The sequence below is a fragment of the Bombus flavifrons genome, chromosome 2, assembly GCF_040668555.2.
Source record: "Bombus flavifrons isolate JBK064 chromosome 2, iyBomFlav1_principal, whole genome shotgun sequence".
Classification (NCBI taxonomy): domain Eukaryota; kingdom Metazoa; phylum Arthropoda; class Insecta; order Hymenoptera; family Apidae; genus Bombus; species Bombus flavifrons.
The window spans coordinates 9,574,967-9,591,787 of NC_138443.1; the positions used below are offsets into that span (position 1 = coordinate 9,574,967).

Below are 16,821 nucleotides of genomic sequence, written 5' to 3' on the forward strand. Positions count from 1 at the left end.
TTTACAGTAATTGTTTAACTACATCTGTGCCGAGAGTCGGTTTTGATTATCTTCCGCGAACTAATCTCGTGAAGGCATCGAACAATGACGAATCTGTAATGAATATTCAACGTATCCGTGAATTCGTTCGTACGCGGCTGCTATCCATTATGGATATCCGTTGGCTGATCCCAGACAGGCTCGACGTGTTTGCGTTGAAAACTGTTCGAAATTGCTGGTCAGCTAAGTTTCAGGAATATAACATTGATAGAGGGAGGATAGATTTATACGTTTGACTATATGGCTACTAAAATCTAGTTTTCATAAATTTAATCACTGAGTTAGGAAGTTTATATTTTCATGACGATATTCAAAAAGATGGAACCATTTTCTACATATAATTATTGTAAGAATAAAATCTAATCTCATAAAAATTCACAATCACAGATCATATCTCCAGTTTATTCATAAGTCATCAAACAAATATCATCGAAATCTTCTTTAATTAAACTTCAAATAATCTATATTTTTCTAACAATACGATAATATCTAAAGACTCTTTGATCGACAAATATTTCTTATTATTATAGACATCATCGTAATTCACACGAAATAATCGAGCCATATCGTAATCTCAACAGGTTTGTTGAAAGGATCCGTGACGGCTGAGCGGCCGCGCACGCTGCGTCGCTTGCGGAACGTTTACGGGCCATCCGCATGCGGAATGGGAACCGGAGGTGATGGTGGTGGCGGAGAACGTCTCGAAGACGGAGAGGTCTCGTTCCGGTCGGACCGCGATCGCGAGAGGGACGAGAAAACCCTTAGCATAATGAGCCCGTTCGACGAGCAGGAGGAATGGGCCAAAATTTCAGAGATCATGGCGTCGTTTGGCACGGGTCTCGTCAGAGAATCTGTCTTCGTCACAGAATTGGAGAAGGAATTCCAGACGAGACTAGGTATACGTCAAGATTTATAAATTGAAATATCGAAATATCAAAGTGTATCGCTGTTGGTTATAATCTAATAAATAAATAATAGTTCGAAAGAAAGCTAGCATAAGTGAGAAAATTTGTAATAAAAAAAAAAAAAGGAAAAAGAAGGGGGAATAAAATTTAATTTTTAATAGAAAATTCCGTATGTTCTTAAATATCTTAAAAAAAGACAACACGATCATTTCTCGAAAAATATTTGCTATTAATTGGTGATTTCGTGTGATTTGTACGCAGGTCTGAGTTCAGACACCAGCAGCAGCCCTATTGTCTCTACTTCCGTTGGTCAGTGGTTGTCAACGTTGGGCCTGGCTGACTACGAGAACCTCTTCATCAACTATGGATTTGATGATCTGGATTTCATAGTACGTGCTTGTATATCATATCTTCTTTGTTTTTTAAAGATGTAATCCAATATCAATTTTGTTATTGATAAACTTTGTGCAGTTCTGTTAAATATTTTTACAAATATGAATAGAATAAAAAGCAAGCTGTTTTAGCCAAACTTTAAATTCCAACGAAGAAATTACATTAGAATATCTGATTAGAGATTTATCAAATTTATTACAGTCTTTATATTGATATGATTAATACTTGCCCTAAAAACCTTGAAAACTCTGCTTTTTCTAACAGAATGGAGTGTTGGACGAGACCGACCTGAAGGACATGGAGATCACCAGCGATCAAGAGCGTGCCGTGATAATGGACGCGGTCGATTTACTGAAAAAACGCGTAGACAAACGATCCGGCGGGAACAGTCAATCCGTGGACGAATGGTTGAAGAGTATTCACCTGGAAAATTACGCAGAGACTTTCAAGAAAAACTTGTACACGGACATGGAACGTGTGAGATGCGTGTGGGAGGTCGAATTGGCGACCGTCTTAGAGATCCAGAAGCCAGCTCATCGTAAGAGGATCCTCGCGTCGGTCAGCGGATCGAGCGCGCGTGCGCAGAATCGCAACTGCACCGGGCCCAACTTGGAGGATCTCAATAAGGATCTGAACACCTTGGTGAGTGAAACCGCATGTTCTGTCTGAATACGAATCGGCTGTGTAGCATGTTGCCGGCTGACGATTCGTATGGAATCGATAATGGAGAGGAGAGGAGGGGCGTCTGTAAAAATCGCAGAAATATTTGAACCGTAGACGTTGAGTTGAATTTAGACTTTGATATTTTTAGTTTTGTATGCAGTAGCTGTGTTAGGTGTTGGAGATTCTCTATGGAATTTTGGGGTGTGTTGCGAATTATGGAATTTCTATAGGTTCACGTTGAGTTGTGGATTATTGTTTTTTCTTGAAATTGGCTTTTGTCGTTTATAATCGATTATAAATTTATTTTCTAATTAATTCGAGTATCTAAACAAGCGTAGTGCTTGATACAGATAAATGAAGATTAAATGTTCGGCAAAAAATAGCAAATACTTTAAGAATCTATCGCACGATATCAATGTGTATTATACGATTACATCACAAACACTTACACTACGCCACTGTTACGCCGATCTACTTCTCATCTTCACAAAATTTTACTTCATCTTTCAAAAATTGTACAAACTTCCTAAGATATATACTCAAAACAGCATACGCGGATTTCACAACTCTAAAGGCAACGATCAATCCCAGCAAAGCGAGTAAAACGACTGGACCGATTGAAGCGCGAAAACTGGAAAGGGTTAACGAGGTTCATCGCAGCGATCGACCTACGTGACGCTCTTGTTCCGCCGATTGTGTCACCTGTCGCGTGATAGGGAGCGCGTCACATCGCGAAGATCATTTTAAGAGCGTATCGGAATCAGACAGAGAGAGAACGTGCTAAAAGAGAGAAAATGAAAAAGAAAGAGCGAGAAGTTGAGTGAGTGTCGCGAGTGAAGGGATCCTGTTAAGAATTCCGTTGACACGGGGTGTCTGACGAGGGCCATGGAGCACTTGGGCAAAAAGAGGGTGGCAGCGACACACACCGAAGCAAGCTCGATCGCTTGCATCGGCTTTCAGCCGATCGCGTCATAATGTAAATATCGTGGCTAATTGGAGAGGCGTTATTGTAACAGGCGTATCATCACGGCTCCAGCTAGCTACCTGTTCGCTACTGACTCACCTCACGAGACGACACTCGAACAAGCTTTCAGGCTGATCGCTCGAGCGGACGCTAATAGTTTTTGTTCGGGCGCCTCGAGCGCGATACGTGCATCCGTTAACGAGCTACTCTACCACCTCGCGTCTCTACGCCTGGTCTTTTCGCCGGTGCTCCCTTAATTAGCTAATTAAATTCGATTAATGGCCGTCGGTCGACGCGCACACGTCCAAATTGCTCTCTTTGTTCCTCCGTTTCTCTGCTTCTTACGTCCATTCTTTTCTCGTAATCGAATTTCACGATTGCCGGCCCGTGCAGAGAGTTCCATCTCTCGTATGCGAGCCATCCATCTGTTCCGTCTGCGGATTAATCCTCGAACGCCGGATGCTCGAGAATCATTTTCACCCACTATTCAAGTTCCAATAGATGCATCGTGGGAGGTGAATTTTTATGCTGGATTTTGAGTCCAAATATTTTTGTCGTGGTATTAATTTATTCTTCCAACAACACATGAATATTTGTTACCATTAATTGCTACTAGATTAAAGATGTTAATGCATTAGTAGAAAACCTAAAGATGCAAACATTGTGCAAATTTTATGACTGTTCCCGAATTGTTTTCCTGTCTATATTATAGGCAGGAGGAAGCCTCTGTGTTTTTCATTTTTCTATGCACGTGTTTGTTAGTATTAGTTTTTTGTAGTTTCTACTTTTCTGTAGGTCTTTTTCTAGATTTCTTTTTTTGGAGTTGCGAAGGCAAATTATACAAGGGAGGTAGATGTAACAAACGATACGCGAGATGTAATCCGAACAGCGAGCGATACGCTTGTGTGGTTTGAATCTGGTTTGATCGTAATTCCCGGAACGGCGCGAAACGATTCATTCACGGAGATTGCAAAAAGTTTCCTTTTTTCTCTCTCCCCATTTTTTTTTCCGGGGATGGGACGAGTGGCGAGTTCGAAACGCGACGCTTTCACAGGTGTAATTGCACGTTCTGTAACGCGAGCCCGGCTTTCGTGCGCGGCTTTTGTAACGCTGCGCGAAAATTTTTTTCGCACCGGCATGTCCATTTTTATTTTTGGCCCGCTGACGTATCGGAAATTTGCTTGTAACGCGGCCGGGAACGCGACGTCGGAATGTAAAAAGGTATTTGCCTCGGTCGTCCGTTCGTTCGTTCAAATAAATCTATTGGAAGGTTTTACGTTCGGTGAAAATTAATGGAATGTACTCGTGTTCTATGGGGTTAATATTGACGTTACTGATAAAACGCCGGTCCCTTCCATCAGATCTAAATTCGTTTTTTACTACAATCCCGGTGAAACATGCATACATACTTCATTTATATTGTTATAGGTTTTCGAATCATTAGCTTTGAATCTGCTTGAAGTTTTTCAATTTTTACAGTATAATAACAACGTTCAGATTCATTGAAGATTACTTGCTCTTAAGATCTTTCCACTTCAATGCTAATAAAAACTTCGATCACCAATATCTTGAGAAACATTCATATTTTTCCCTGTACGTATTTGTACCTTTAAATTTCTCGCAGATGCATAGACATTCGCAGTATTCTAGCCATCTTATTCTTTATTAAATATTCCTATAAAAAATTCCTAACACAGTCTTCCGTATTACACCACCGAAATATTAAAAAACAAAAATGAAAGGAAAAAAAGTACAACCAGCGGACTTATATAAGATCACGAACTTTCGTTGCTCAAAAACTCGACGGTATCTCGTTTCTCGCAGAAGACGAACATACAGCAGCTGAAAGAGGAGATACGGGAGAAGCTGCCGGAAACAACGACGGAGGGTAATGGCGGTACGTCGATAACCGGAACGAATTCGACCGGCACGAGCACATTAAGGCACCGCAAAAACAGGCCGGCCCCGCAGCCACCCCAGCGACCCAGTTCGCATAATGGGGCGATCTCGGCACCGGAACAACTCGAGATCAGGGCACCGTCGGAGCTGCTGCTCGGCGTTCCGTCCACCCTGAAGACGCAGTGGAGGCACCAGCCAAAAGCTCTAGTCACCGGCTGCGTCACGTACGTCGCCAACGTAAGTCTAATTGCTTCCGTGTTCCATTCCCTTCTTCTGCTTTTTCTCTTTTCTCTTTGGCATCTTACTAAGTATTTTACATACCCTTGCTACGTCTATCTTGAATAGAACTGTTCTTTACAGAGAGCCAAATGTTCTTAATGTGGATCTACATAGTGGATCTATTCATAGTTTCTATCGATTGTTTATTCTTTGGGATATTTATTACGTAAATGTATCTTAAGGATCTGTTTTTTTTTTTTTATTATTAAAGTTTCGAACGAGTTTCTTTGTATTAGCGTATCGAAAATATTGGGATTCTTGGTTGATTGTTTGTATTTGATTAATTGCTTTTCGGCCTTGTTAAGATTTTGGAGCAAAGAATAATTTTACATTAGTTTTTATATGGACTTTAATCATAAAAGTGACTGTCACGATTCAAATTCATTTTCATTCAGAAATTCTAGAACCGCTTGTGGCAAAAATCTGTTTATACAATTGCGCTTTCCACGATATTGGACAAAGAAAAATCGTAATAGCTATGAAAACGAGAACACATCATGTTGGTATAGTAATTGGACTCCATAATTCTATCCTCTCGTTTAAACGCACTGCACGGTTCTTGAATAACGAGTGCGTCGTGTGATGTCAGTCGGATACTCTTGACAACGCCTCAAGGTGAAGGCTATTACCATAATTACCGCGTGGGTGTAACTAACATTTCATTCAGAGCATTATCTTGCATGGCGTAACCTCCAACACAATGAACGAGCATTTAACGCTTTCTTCCTTCGGGGAATCATGTTGTCCAGCGTAATAGATTTCTATTTCCTTCGATATACGAAGTTGCAAATATTACGTAACAATCTGACGCTGTTTAAGTTATTAGTAACACTTTTCTAAGTAACTCTATGATTCGTAAACATAAAAGATATCGGTAAATAATAAATGTTGAAAAATGGTGAACGCAGTCAGAGATTTTGAAATTGAGCGACGTTTTAAAGGAAGTAGCTTTTAAATATTTGCCGTTCTAGACATACGATCTTCTTTCTGTTCTAAAATCGTACAGTATCTGGGTTCCACCGTGGTGAAGGAGTTACGTGGTACCGAATCAACAAAGAAGTCGATACAGAAGCTAAAGAAAACGTGTCGCGAACCAAGAGTCACCCCTGACATTACTTTGGCGATTTCTTTTCGTGGCGTGCGGTTCCTCAACACGGTGACCAATGTAAGATATTTTTAAAACAAAAGAAAAGACTTGGAACGTTAATCCTTTGTAATGCATAATATCTTACGATAATTTTGATGTCAATCATTTGATTACAAATTGATAATCATGTTTTTTCAACTTCACTTTTTAAAATTAAGCTTTCTAACTCTTCCTTAAATACTTAATAACTTTCGTAACTTTTTATTGATTATTCTTTGAAATAAAGTTAACCGAATTTCGATTAATCGAGAAGCTGTAATACAGCGAGGTATAAGTAAGGAAGACAATCTCGTGCATTTATGGAATTTGTGTCGCGTTGAAAGGGATTAACGTTGAACCGTAATACGATTACCGTGTCTACATTTGTATTTGGAATGATGGGAATCGATAGGAGCCGATTTGCGAGCACGAAATTCGCAACATTCACTGCGCCTGCCAGGATGCCGACGATCTCACGCATTTCGCCTACATCACCAAGGACCACGCCAGCCGTACGCATTTCTGCCACGTTTTCTGCGTGCCAACGATGGTAAGTCTATTTCCTTTCTTGTTTCTAGATATCTATATGAAACTTTATTATAGTGAGAATTGGTATTCAAGGAACATTAAATTTCATAGTTTTATATCTTGGCTAAAATCAAAAGATAAATTAATTATAATAATCGATTATGTATTTAATTAATTTTCAAGTATATAGTTGGAAATTTTATAAAAGTAAATAACATGTACTATAATATACCGCTATAAGATACTAGGAAAATTAAGAGTCAACAGGAACATCTAATTCCAAATTCTTTTACGTCATTCTTTTACCACGTTGACTAGATAAATAATGTGATCATTCACCTCCATCTACCAACTCCATTGTTCCTAAATCTCTTTCCTTCACCCAAAAAGAATCTACGAAGCGAGGCATGCGTGTTTCAGGACCAAGCAACGGAGGTGATCCTAACCCTAGGCCAGGCGTTCGAGGTAGCCTACCAAATGGCCTTGCGTGACAAACTTGGTAGTCACACGGTGCGATCTCAATCGGCCAATCAACTGACGACTTTCTCAAAATCTGCATCGAAAATGCCAATGTCTCCAGATTCTGCGCTGGACACCGGCCGTGAATCGCACAACCAATCTTCGGCCGCTATCCCCATCGTAAATTCAATGAACCCAAAACCAAAACCCCGCTCTAAGTCGTCCATCCCTAACCCTATAGTGCAGTCCACAATGACCAATCCGATGCAAGACTCAAACTCGAACTCGAGTTCTTTCTCTAGCGGCACCGTGAACTATAGTTCCAGCTCGAACTCAGCGACCAGTCCCAGCACGAACTCCGTGAGCAGCTCGAATTCGAACACGAGCACGAACCAAACTGCAAAGCCGCTAGTCACGCACGGTAGGTCCCATTCGGTGAACGACATCAAAGTGAACGGGAACCAGTTGAAATTGGCGCCAGCACCGGTCGATGACATCGGAATAGGCGTGAAAGACCTGAAGCCAGGCTCCAGGGCGCCTATAGCTCTGTCAGAAGAACTATAAGGGGAATAAGATTCTCCGTTACTATTTCGATACTCATTACTGTTCGTCCGAGAGATTAGGTCGAAACGCTTGACGATCTTTGACCTCGTGGGAAAAGTGTAGGGATGTTGCTTTCGAGACACGAGTTTGATACAAGGGGTTGTTCTTTAATACGACGGACATAAGGGTGTATGGTGGACTTTAAGGAATTTGAGAAGCGTTTTAGAGTTTTTTTGGAACATTAGTACGATTGTTCTTCTTAATGAAGAACTGAAGGTTGTTAATTGTGAATGTGAAACAGATCATCGTACAGATTGACCCTTGCATCAGAATACTATATGAAATTTTGTAAGATCATTGGGACTAATATCGTAAAATCCATTTGGGACTTTGATATTCGACTGAGAGGTCGGATTATACTTGAATTGTTCGATTAACCTTCGTAGACATTATATGACACACGCGAAATAGGACTCGACTAGGCGTTCGCGGTGTCTTTTTATCTCTCGAATTTTTGTAGTAGCATTCTAGACAGACGTTATGACGGGTATCGACAATTTGAATGGTTGTGTCATTCCGAAGAGAATGATGGAGGGGTTTGATGACAGCTCAGGTAAGTAAGAGACGATTGTCGAATTATTTTGCCAAATTCTTGATCGACCATGAAACGGCGACGCTGTGATTTTCTACATCGAGGGCATTAACGAACCGACGAAACACGTTTAGAAGACAACCGTGTGCTCATCTTTTACATATTTTATTCACGTCCATACAACGACAAAATTGAAAAAAGGAAAAGAAGATACAAAGCAACGAATTGAGAAGATTGTTACATTGTATCTGGTTGGACGGAACGTGTATATCGTCAACAGTATTATTTGATTAAAACGAAGCTCTTCGTTACAAAATAGACGTTTTCTAGGTCTTACACTCGATGTTTTGTCGATAAGGAAGAGCGTGACTAACGTTACATCGACGTCTCGCCTAAAATAATTTTAAACGAACTAGGAAAACCGAAAAAAAATGTTGGCAAAAGGACGTGATTTTTTTTAAGGTTTCATTTTAAAGATTCCTCCTGCACATGAAACATTATATTGCATTTAAAAATGGCACATTTACACACATATAAACATTCCCATGTCGAAAGGAAGGTGAGTTGACAAATTTGCGAATGCTCAATTTTGATCGCGTACAATCAAATTAAAAAAAAAAAAGAAAAATCGACTGATGAGACTCAGAGGCTGAATCGTTTTCACTTTGAACTGTGGCTGATTGACGTCACGATGGATTCGTTTCTTCCATGAAATCGTCACCCTCGTTCGAGGTGCCACCGTTTTTTCGACGTTCTCATCACCCAAGACTGACAGTCCTTATTTCGTTTCGCATTTTTCGCGTTTCTCAGCATTTACGTATAGAGTATGTACAATGTACACACATGCATGTACACGACAACATAAATTGCACGTATTAATTATCGTAAAACAAAAAAGAAGTAAAAAAGAAAAGACGAAGAGGACGAAAAAGGAAAAGAAAACCGAAGAGAAAATTCACTCCGTGCGGATTAACGTGTATCTATCGAGTGCTAATTGGACGAACCTCGCGATTAGGAAACGAATATTATACCACGAAACGGTACCAAATATCTATCTATTGTATATTTAAATACTCCACGGAGTTCCCTCGAAAACCCTACATTTAATATAAGTCGATTTTCAAGTTTCCAAGTTGCTACGATTGTAAGGAACGTGCTACAGTCATATTCGAGCGTAGCTGACCAATTCAGCTTTGAGCACTAAAGACGACTCGAATTGATTCAAAGATGTGTCAATAGTAGAGTACTAATATCGATTGAACAGCAAGTAGCATCTCACGTATGTGGGCTCCGTCCCTGAAACGGAGCAGGCCTAACTGACCTCGTATGTAGTTGTCGAATCGTAGTGATAAATCGTGAGCGTATAATTGCCCATCACGAACCGTCTCTGGGAAGTCGGGAAAGATAAAAGCGTGCGGTAGCTCGAGAAAATTGTCGAGACGTCAAACAAATGACGTCTGGTTGTGTACACAACGGGTAGATTGATTCGTAGCGAAAACCAAAGATTGCATGTTTGTATATAAAGCACGCGCGATATTAATCGAACGGGAACGTGGCGATATTAATCGCGATATTAAGCTGGAGAGCAAAGAGAGACGGAGCAAAGTGGAGTGAAATCCATTTTAGGGTGATACGAAGAGAATATATTATACACGGTCACAGACAAGTGGAACACGAGAAACTGCCAAATAACACACCACCATAAACACGTGGCTATACGCACACTTTGTATTCATCACATTTAAAATGATAGTTAGCTCTATTCATAATGTATATGTATATATATTAACGCTTAATCCTGCATGTATATATATATATATACACACATATATACGTGCAGGATTAAGCGTTTAAGGTGTTGCGATAGAGGTGAACGAGGTCCGTGGACGACGTGATACAGTAATTTCAACGTGGAGTAAAATTAGGTGGATGCTCCACCTTTCGTAAGTTCGTACATTAGCGAACTGTAGTGCAGCTATTGTAGAATTGTAGAAAATCGAAATAGAGAGCATGCTTCGTCGATGTGTGTGTCGATAAATTCGAGGAAATCTCGAGAAGAAGCATTATTGGAAAAAAGTCGATATGAAATCGATCAGAGGGGTTATTCGTGTTGGCTTTGGTTATTAGTGTTGTTCGATTGTAATAAAATGAGCGGTAAGTCGGATATTAAGATTGGATAATTGGTAATTGTTTGGATAATATGGTTATGTGAACAAAATACATAAATGAAACGAAAGAAGGAAAAAATAATATGTACGTACTTAGACTATTATTGATGGCACTATTATTTGATAACGAAATCAATAAATTTTGTAGCGTCGTAAATTACAACAGAATAGTTGACGAAAACGTAGTACTGCGTTAGAGTGCAGTATTAATACAGGAAAATTTGAATGCTACGTAGTTGATAGTCGTATTATCGATTGATAGAGTGTTTCTCGACCAAGTTTTGACGTTTATGAATAAAACGTACGTACTACGCGTTTCGAACATTTTAACGAAGTATCTTTATCGATAAGCGTACCAAAATGTCCTTTCGTAGATTTGTACTTTCGTAAGATTTTCCTTGCTTTCTTTTTTTCTTTTTTATAAAAATTGCGTACAGTGATTCGTATAAAGTAACATGGAAGATTATTTTCTACATGATGCCATTTAAGACATTTTACACAGAATTCTCTTTCTGTTGTTCCTATGGATTCCTCGTAATATACGCTCAAACGTTCGATATCGTATTTGCCAACGAAAAGTGTTTAAACACTTTGTTATGCATTTATCAGATCGTAGAAATAACAACCATTTACTGATTCAAAAAGGCACGAAAAAAGATCAGTCCATTCTTAACTTTACACGAATCACTACATACATCTCAAATTTCTCGTCAAGAATATTCTTCATCGCACAATCACATGACTCGCGACTTGAAACAACACTCATTTCGTCCATCAACGAACAATACAGTTTGTAGCCGATGCAATCTTTCAAGTGCCAACAATGGAGCCCCATTTGTATTCAATAAACCCAACGTCGATGTAACTTCGGGATTCTGAAGTTAGACCGGCCTGGTATCAGCCGAAAAGAAAAAATTCCGATGGACGCATACACGCGTTCGACAAGGTGTACATAACATACATCGAACACTTGGTAGCTATCTTGTTTTTTGCTATACTGTAAATTTAACCTATCCACACGTGTTCAAAGGGGAATCTTTCGTTCCGTTCCGCCGTGAACACGGACGCAATAGATAGTCGCACGAGATAATTTATTTCCTTCTTGCGCAGAGGACGGACCGGCAATCTCCTACGAAAGAGGCATCTATCATAGCGTAAACTTTTAAGTATTTATATATATATACATATATATATATTAAAAAAACAAAAAAACAGTAATAAAACATTAAACGAGTAAACGTTAGCTGTATACACTATATACGACTATACATAGGACGAGTGGTATCGGCAATGAGTTTTTTTTAAGGAACTCAGACTCATGCCAATCGCGCGAAGAAAACTCATTCACGGACCAAGAAACGATAAAAACGGGAGAGAAAAACAGGAGAGAAAAAGAAGTAAATGATTAATTGACAAGGGGAGACGATATGTATTTGCTCGTAAACTATTAATAGTATTTCAGGAAAAATAAAAGGAAATATTAGACACAGCTGTCGAGAGAGGAATTTTTAGGTCGATTTTCTTTCTCGTGAATGACGTGGTGCGACGATTATTTCGTCGTGTCGATTATTTTGATCGAATTTCAGGTATCAGGTGTACGTGTACATAGGTGTATGGTAAAACTAGAGCGTGCTACAGCGATCACCGTGAATCAGTTCAGTGAATCAACGATACCAAAGAGACAGTCGAAGCAATTTCCTAATTGTACATTAGACGACTATGTGTGATTAAAGTGACATACTGATTATTCCTGTGAACTTTTGTTGTTTCTGCCGCTCACTTCCGTTTGATTGACCTACGCCTTGGCATCCTACGGGGTTTCCGCGGGATGGGTTCTTGCGGTTTTCACCGTTCGAAGTTTTTAGACGTGAACAAATTGTTGAAGTTGTGAAAAATTTAATATCTTAATATCACAACTTGGTATCCTTTTATTATCAAAGATCGTTCGAATAGTCGACTGAAATTTGAAAATCAATCGGCAAAATCTTGAAGGATCTCAGAATGATTCATTGCAAAGATATTTCACAGGGACGTTCTAACGATAGTTTTATAAATTAGCAATAAAGTGCAATACAAATATTGAGAGCACAGAGTGTACATATCGATTACCTAGTCAGAAACTCTCAGAACGTATTTCAAGGCACAAATAAAGTAATCCAATATTCGTCGAGATTCTGTAAATACACTAAATTTGTCATTCGTCGGACTACCTCTTACTCATAGGTATAATACTTATTTGATTTAAACATCTTCGCAATATGAATTCTGAACTTGAAGAATTTGAAATTTCTACATATTTTGCTTGCGCTTAAAAACTTCAAACGATACGCAAGGTGGTGCATTGATTAATCGCTTCAGTATCTTTTATCGAATTTACGCTCCAAAAAATATAACGATAGTGTTGTCAAGAAAATGTTAAGATAGTCGAGCTAAATATACTTTACGTCCTTTTCTCTTGACTTTTATAAACCACGTAATAATACATACAGGGTGATCGAAAGGATGAAACAATTTAGAAGCGTATAGTATTTGCTAGAACGGTTAAGATACGTTTAATCAGTTTAGGTCTACATGTTTGTTTCTTAATAACAGTTTAATCATTCTACGTTGTTTGTATTGATGTTTAATCATTCTATTAATACTAACAATATTTTGTTGTTAGTAGTAGTAATACGTAATACGTTCACAAGGCCAATTTTACGAGACATGTGACAGCTAACAAAGACAGAAATAAGACACATTAGTTAATCTTTTTCACACTAAAGTATCCACTTCGATTACATCCTATTTTAATCTATTTAAATTTCATAAATACAATACAAACGATATTTTCCATATGACAACCGTTTTATATTCAACCTTAAAGGGTTCGACAATTATTTTGCCAAAATAAGTTGGATAATTAATTTACTTACTTACTTAGATATCGCTTAAATATAAACTTCAACAAAATCATCACGATTTTCATTAAATTAAAGCAAATACCATATGCCCAAAAATTGTTCGATCCCGTTTATCACTCAGTCCATATAACTCATCTTATTTATCCATCACTTAACTTTCGCATATGTTGAATTACTCCCATAGAGGAAGGTGTTTGCATTTTTCACCTTAATACAGAGTTTCGAGCGTGAGAGAACACACGTGTGTCGAGCAGGATCGCGTTGATTAAGCACGCGAAAACGCGATGTCATTAACGTGGCGCTTATCTCAAATCGCATCAATTTGCGAGGTGAATCTGCGCGATTCGCCTCAGCTTGGAGGTTTCACGCGAGAAAAACATGAGCCTTGAAACGTCTCGTTAACACCCTCCTCCTCGCGTTAATTATGCGAACGTCATGGCGCTTCGAATTTATAATATCCGCACATTATTTCGCTAGTCTATCGATCGCATAATAATTATTATTACAATGATTTTGTTAAATAAGCGAGCTTAGATCTTATTTATGAACTTTTAGCTAGTTAATAATAGGTTCGAATATTGTAAATAGTTGTAACGTAATGCGATTGGAATTTTGAATGAAATTTTATTCAATCATGTATTATCTTTGAAATGAGCTTTCGAATGAAGTTTTAGTCAATTATGTATTGTATTATTTTTGAAATGAATTTTTGAATGAAGCTTTAGTCGAGCATGTATCATATTATCTTTGAAATTAATGTTTGAATGAAGTTTTAGTCAATGGTGTGTCTATTTTCAAAATGGATATTTAGGATTTGGTGATAGGAAAGGGAAGATATTGTTATATTTATTTTTTAGTCGTATCATGAATTTAGTAGTAATTATATAATAATTATAATAATAATTTACATATACATATATATACATATAAGTACATATATAAGCTTGAATACGCAGATACACTTTCCTATATTTATTGTCTTCCTTTCTACCAATGATATTTCACTCCCAACGTAAAAATAAGTACTTTAGAATAGAATTTACAAACGCTTTTGTGTCTTTCATGAGATCTTTCAACTATACATATAATAACTTTTTCATTACATCAACTCGTGAACTGATTCCGGTGAAAGCTTCCATATCTTTCCTAGGACCCTTGTATAGTTATCATACTAAAGGCTCGAATGAAATTCTTCAAATCTTGCTCCGTGCACACTGCAATTTAAATATTTTCTTCGCACGATTAACAAAGCGTATTCGTAAGATTCGTGCTTCTATTTTCAAGATTTCGAAGATATTATGCGATTGGCCATTTTTTAACGTGATCCTGTTTATTGTTGCAGAAAATCGTCGAATGAAACTTGAATCTTTGATTCTTGGACGCTTTTCTTCCATTCATTGACCGTAGCATGTAACACTTTTAATATTTCGAAGTCACCAATGCATTGAATCTTCTGTGCTCAATGCTTTTACGAATGCATAATTATCTTCGTTCTCATAGTAACGTTGTTCGGTAGCAGCTTAAGCATCTTTCGATTTTTGATTATCCAGTTAAAAATTCTGAGCTTTATTTTTGGAAGTGTCTATTGACTGGTCGCTATAACAACATCATTATCAACATCGTTATTGGTAAAATTAACGTTGCATCGATCGCCATTGATAGAATCTACGTTACATTCATCATTATCGGTGGAATCAATGGTACATCGATCATTATTGGTAAGATCAGCGTTGCATTCATAATTATCGATAGAATTAATGGCTGCAACCATCGCCATTTGTAGAATCAACATTGCATCCATCATCATTGATAGAACGAGTGATGTATCGATCGTCATTGGTAGAATTGACGATGCGTCCATCGTTATCTATAGAACGAACAAATATTACCATCGATCATCATTGATGATATCGATATTGCATCTCTCATTGGAATTCATCAGTAGAATCTACGATGTATTAACCATCGTTGGTAGAACCAACATCGCATCTATTATTGTCGGTAGAGTTAATGGTACGTTGACCATTATTTGTAGAATCAACGTTGTCGTCATTACCGAAATACGTTGATAGAATCAGCGATGTAATCGATCGTCATTGGTAGAAACTTTGATGGATCGCTTGATTAAAATCCACTAACCATTCTTGCGATAACATGTCGATGGTTATCCAAGTTCCTCCATTTCTAAAGTAATAATTTCAACTCAAATACACTCTTCAGATTGCATTATTATTTTATGATAACAGGAATCAAACTGCGTTCATTTCGACTTTCTGATCGATCCACAAAATGCAAATTCATTATGAAATAATCTATAAATAATTAATAAGCTATAAAAGAAAATATGACACTTGCAACGATACGATGATCGAGGTCAATTTTGATCGCCATTTTCGTAACGCATTTCGCGTGCTCGTTGTTCTAGCAGCTTCTGATGGACTTTGTATTCATAGGATCCCTATCCTCAGAGAATTTTCATCTTCCAATCGAGTTCCAGAATCTCTTTGCGTTTCGCTTTCATAGCAGAATAATAGAAACGAGCATTTCGAACGATGTCTGTACATATAACCGGATAACGAGAGTGTGTAAAATAAAGACATAGTAGAGTTTAGATGTGTGTAACGGTAGAATTATTGGGGATGAAATAGGACAGACATGAAAACAAAAGGTTGTCGAAAGAACGATCATGGATCGTTCGATCTATAGATATTGTACTCTTTAACTCTTTTTGCGTCGATGTTTCTCTCCTAGTTCTTGCAATTTCTTCTCTTATTGTGATTAGCCTTCATCGAGAAATTCGATCTTTACTTTGCACAGAATATATTTGTCGCGTTGACTGTCTCGTCGAATTAAATATCAATAAAATATATCCAGAAGATCGATGTATTTAAAGCAATTGAGAAATTGTTTGGTAAATTATGGTACGATTACGTAGTCTTATATACATTGTACCAAAGAATTATATGAAAATATATAAGTGTAAAAATTGAAATTTGTGTAGCATACGATAGATGTAGCGATTAACTGTGAAATGACGTGGCAGTCAACGTGTCAATGATATAATATATGCACAAGATATCTATTAAATATGATTGTAGATATTGCGACGATCGAATGAAACTTCGTATCGCCACGCGATGCAATAAAATTGCGTTAAATCAAAGATTTCGTACGAGCTTCTTTAACGTTCTTTCAATTGAGAATTAATATTGCAACAAATACAATTTATATTAAATTAAATTAGGCTGGATCGATAAAGTATACGTTTTCAATTTGATATCGATGCGATATTCGAATTTTAATGTTACTTTGAATTTTTCGTACTATGTACCTTCGTTTTAATAAACGTTACTTTCAGTA

The 16,821-nt window shown here is 37.8% G+C and overlaps 1 protein-coding gene across 2 annotated transcripts in view; it reads left to right on the forward strand.

Annotated features, from left to right (window-relative positions):
• LOC138189769 (ankyrin repeat and SAM domain-containing protein 1A) overlaps positions 1–16,821 on the forward strand; it is an 81,581-nt gene extending 64,760 nt beyond the window's left edge. Inside the window, exons 12-18 of one of the 2 annotated variants that reach the window (XM_069131920.1) lie at positions 621–935; positions 1,206–1,333; positions 1,602–1,979; positions 4,789–5,100; positions 6,149–6,307; positions 6,681–6,818; positions 7,217–16,821. In XM_069131920.1, coding sequence (XP_068988021.1) covers positions 621–935; positions 1,206–1,333; positions 1,602–1,979; positions 4,789–5,100; positions 6,149–6,307; positions 6,681–6,818; positions 7,217–7,819 — 2,033 coding nt within the window. In that variant the 3' untranslated portion in view covers positions 7,820–16,821. The remainder of the gene's footprint in view (positions 1–620; positions 936–1,205; positions 1,334–1,601; positions 1,980–4,788; positions 5,101–6,148; positions 6,308–6,680; positions 6,819–7,216) is intronic. The other variant, XM_069131921.1, reaches the window with a different exon arrangement.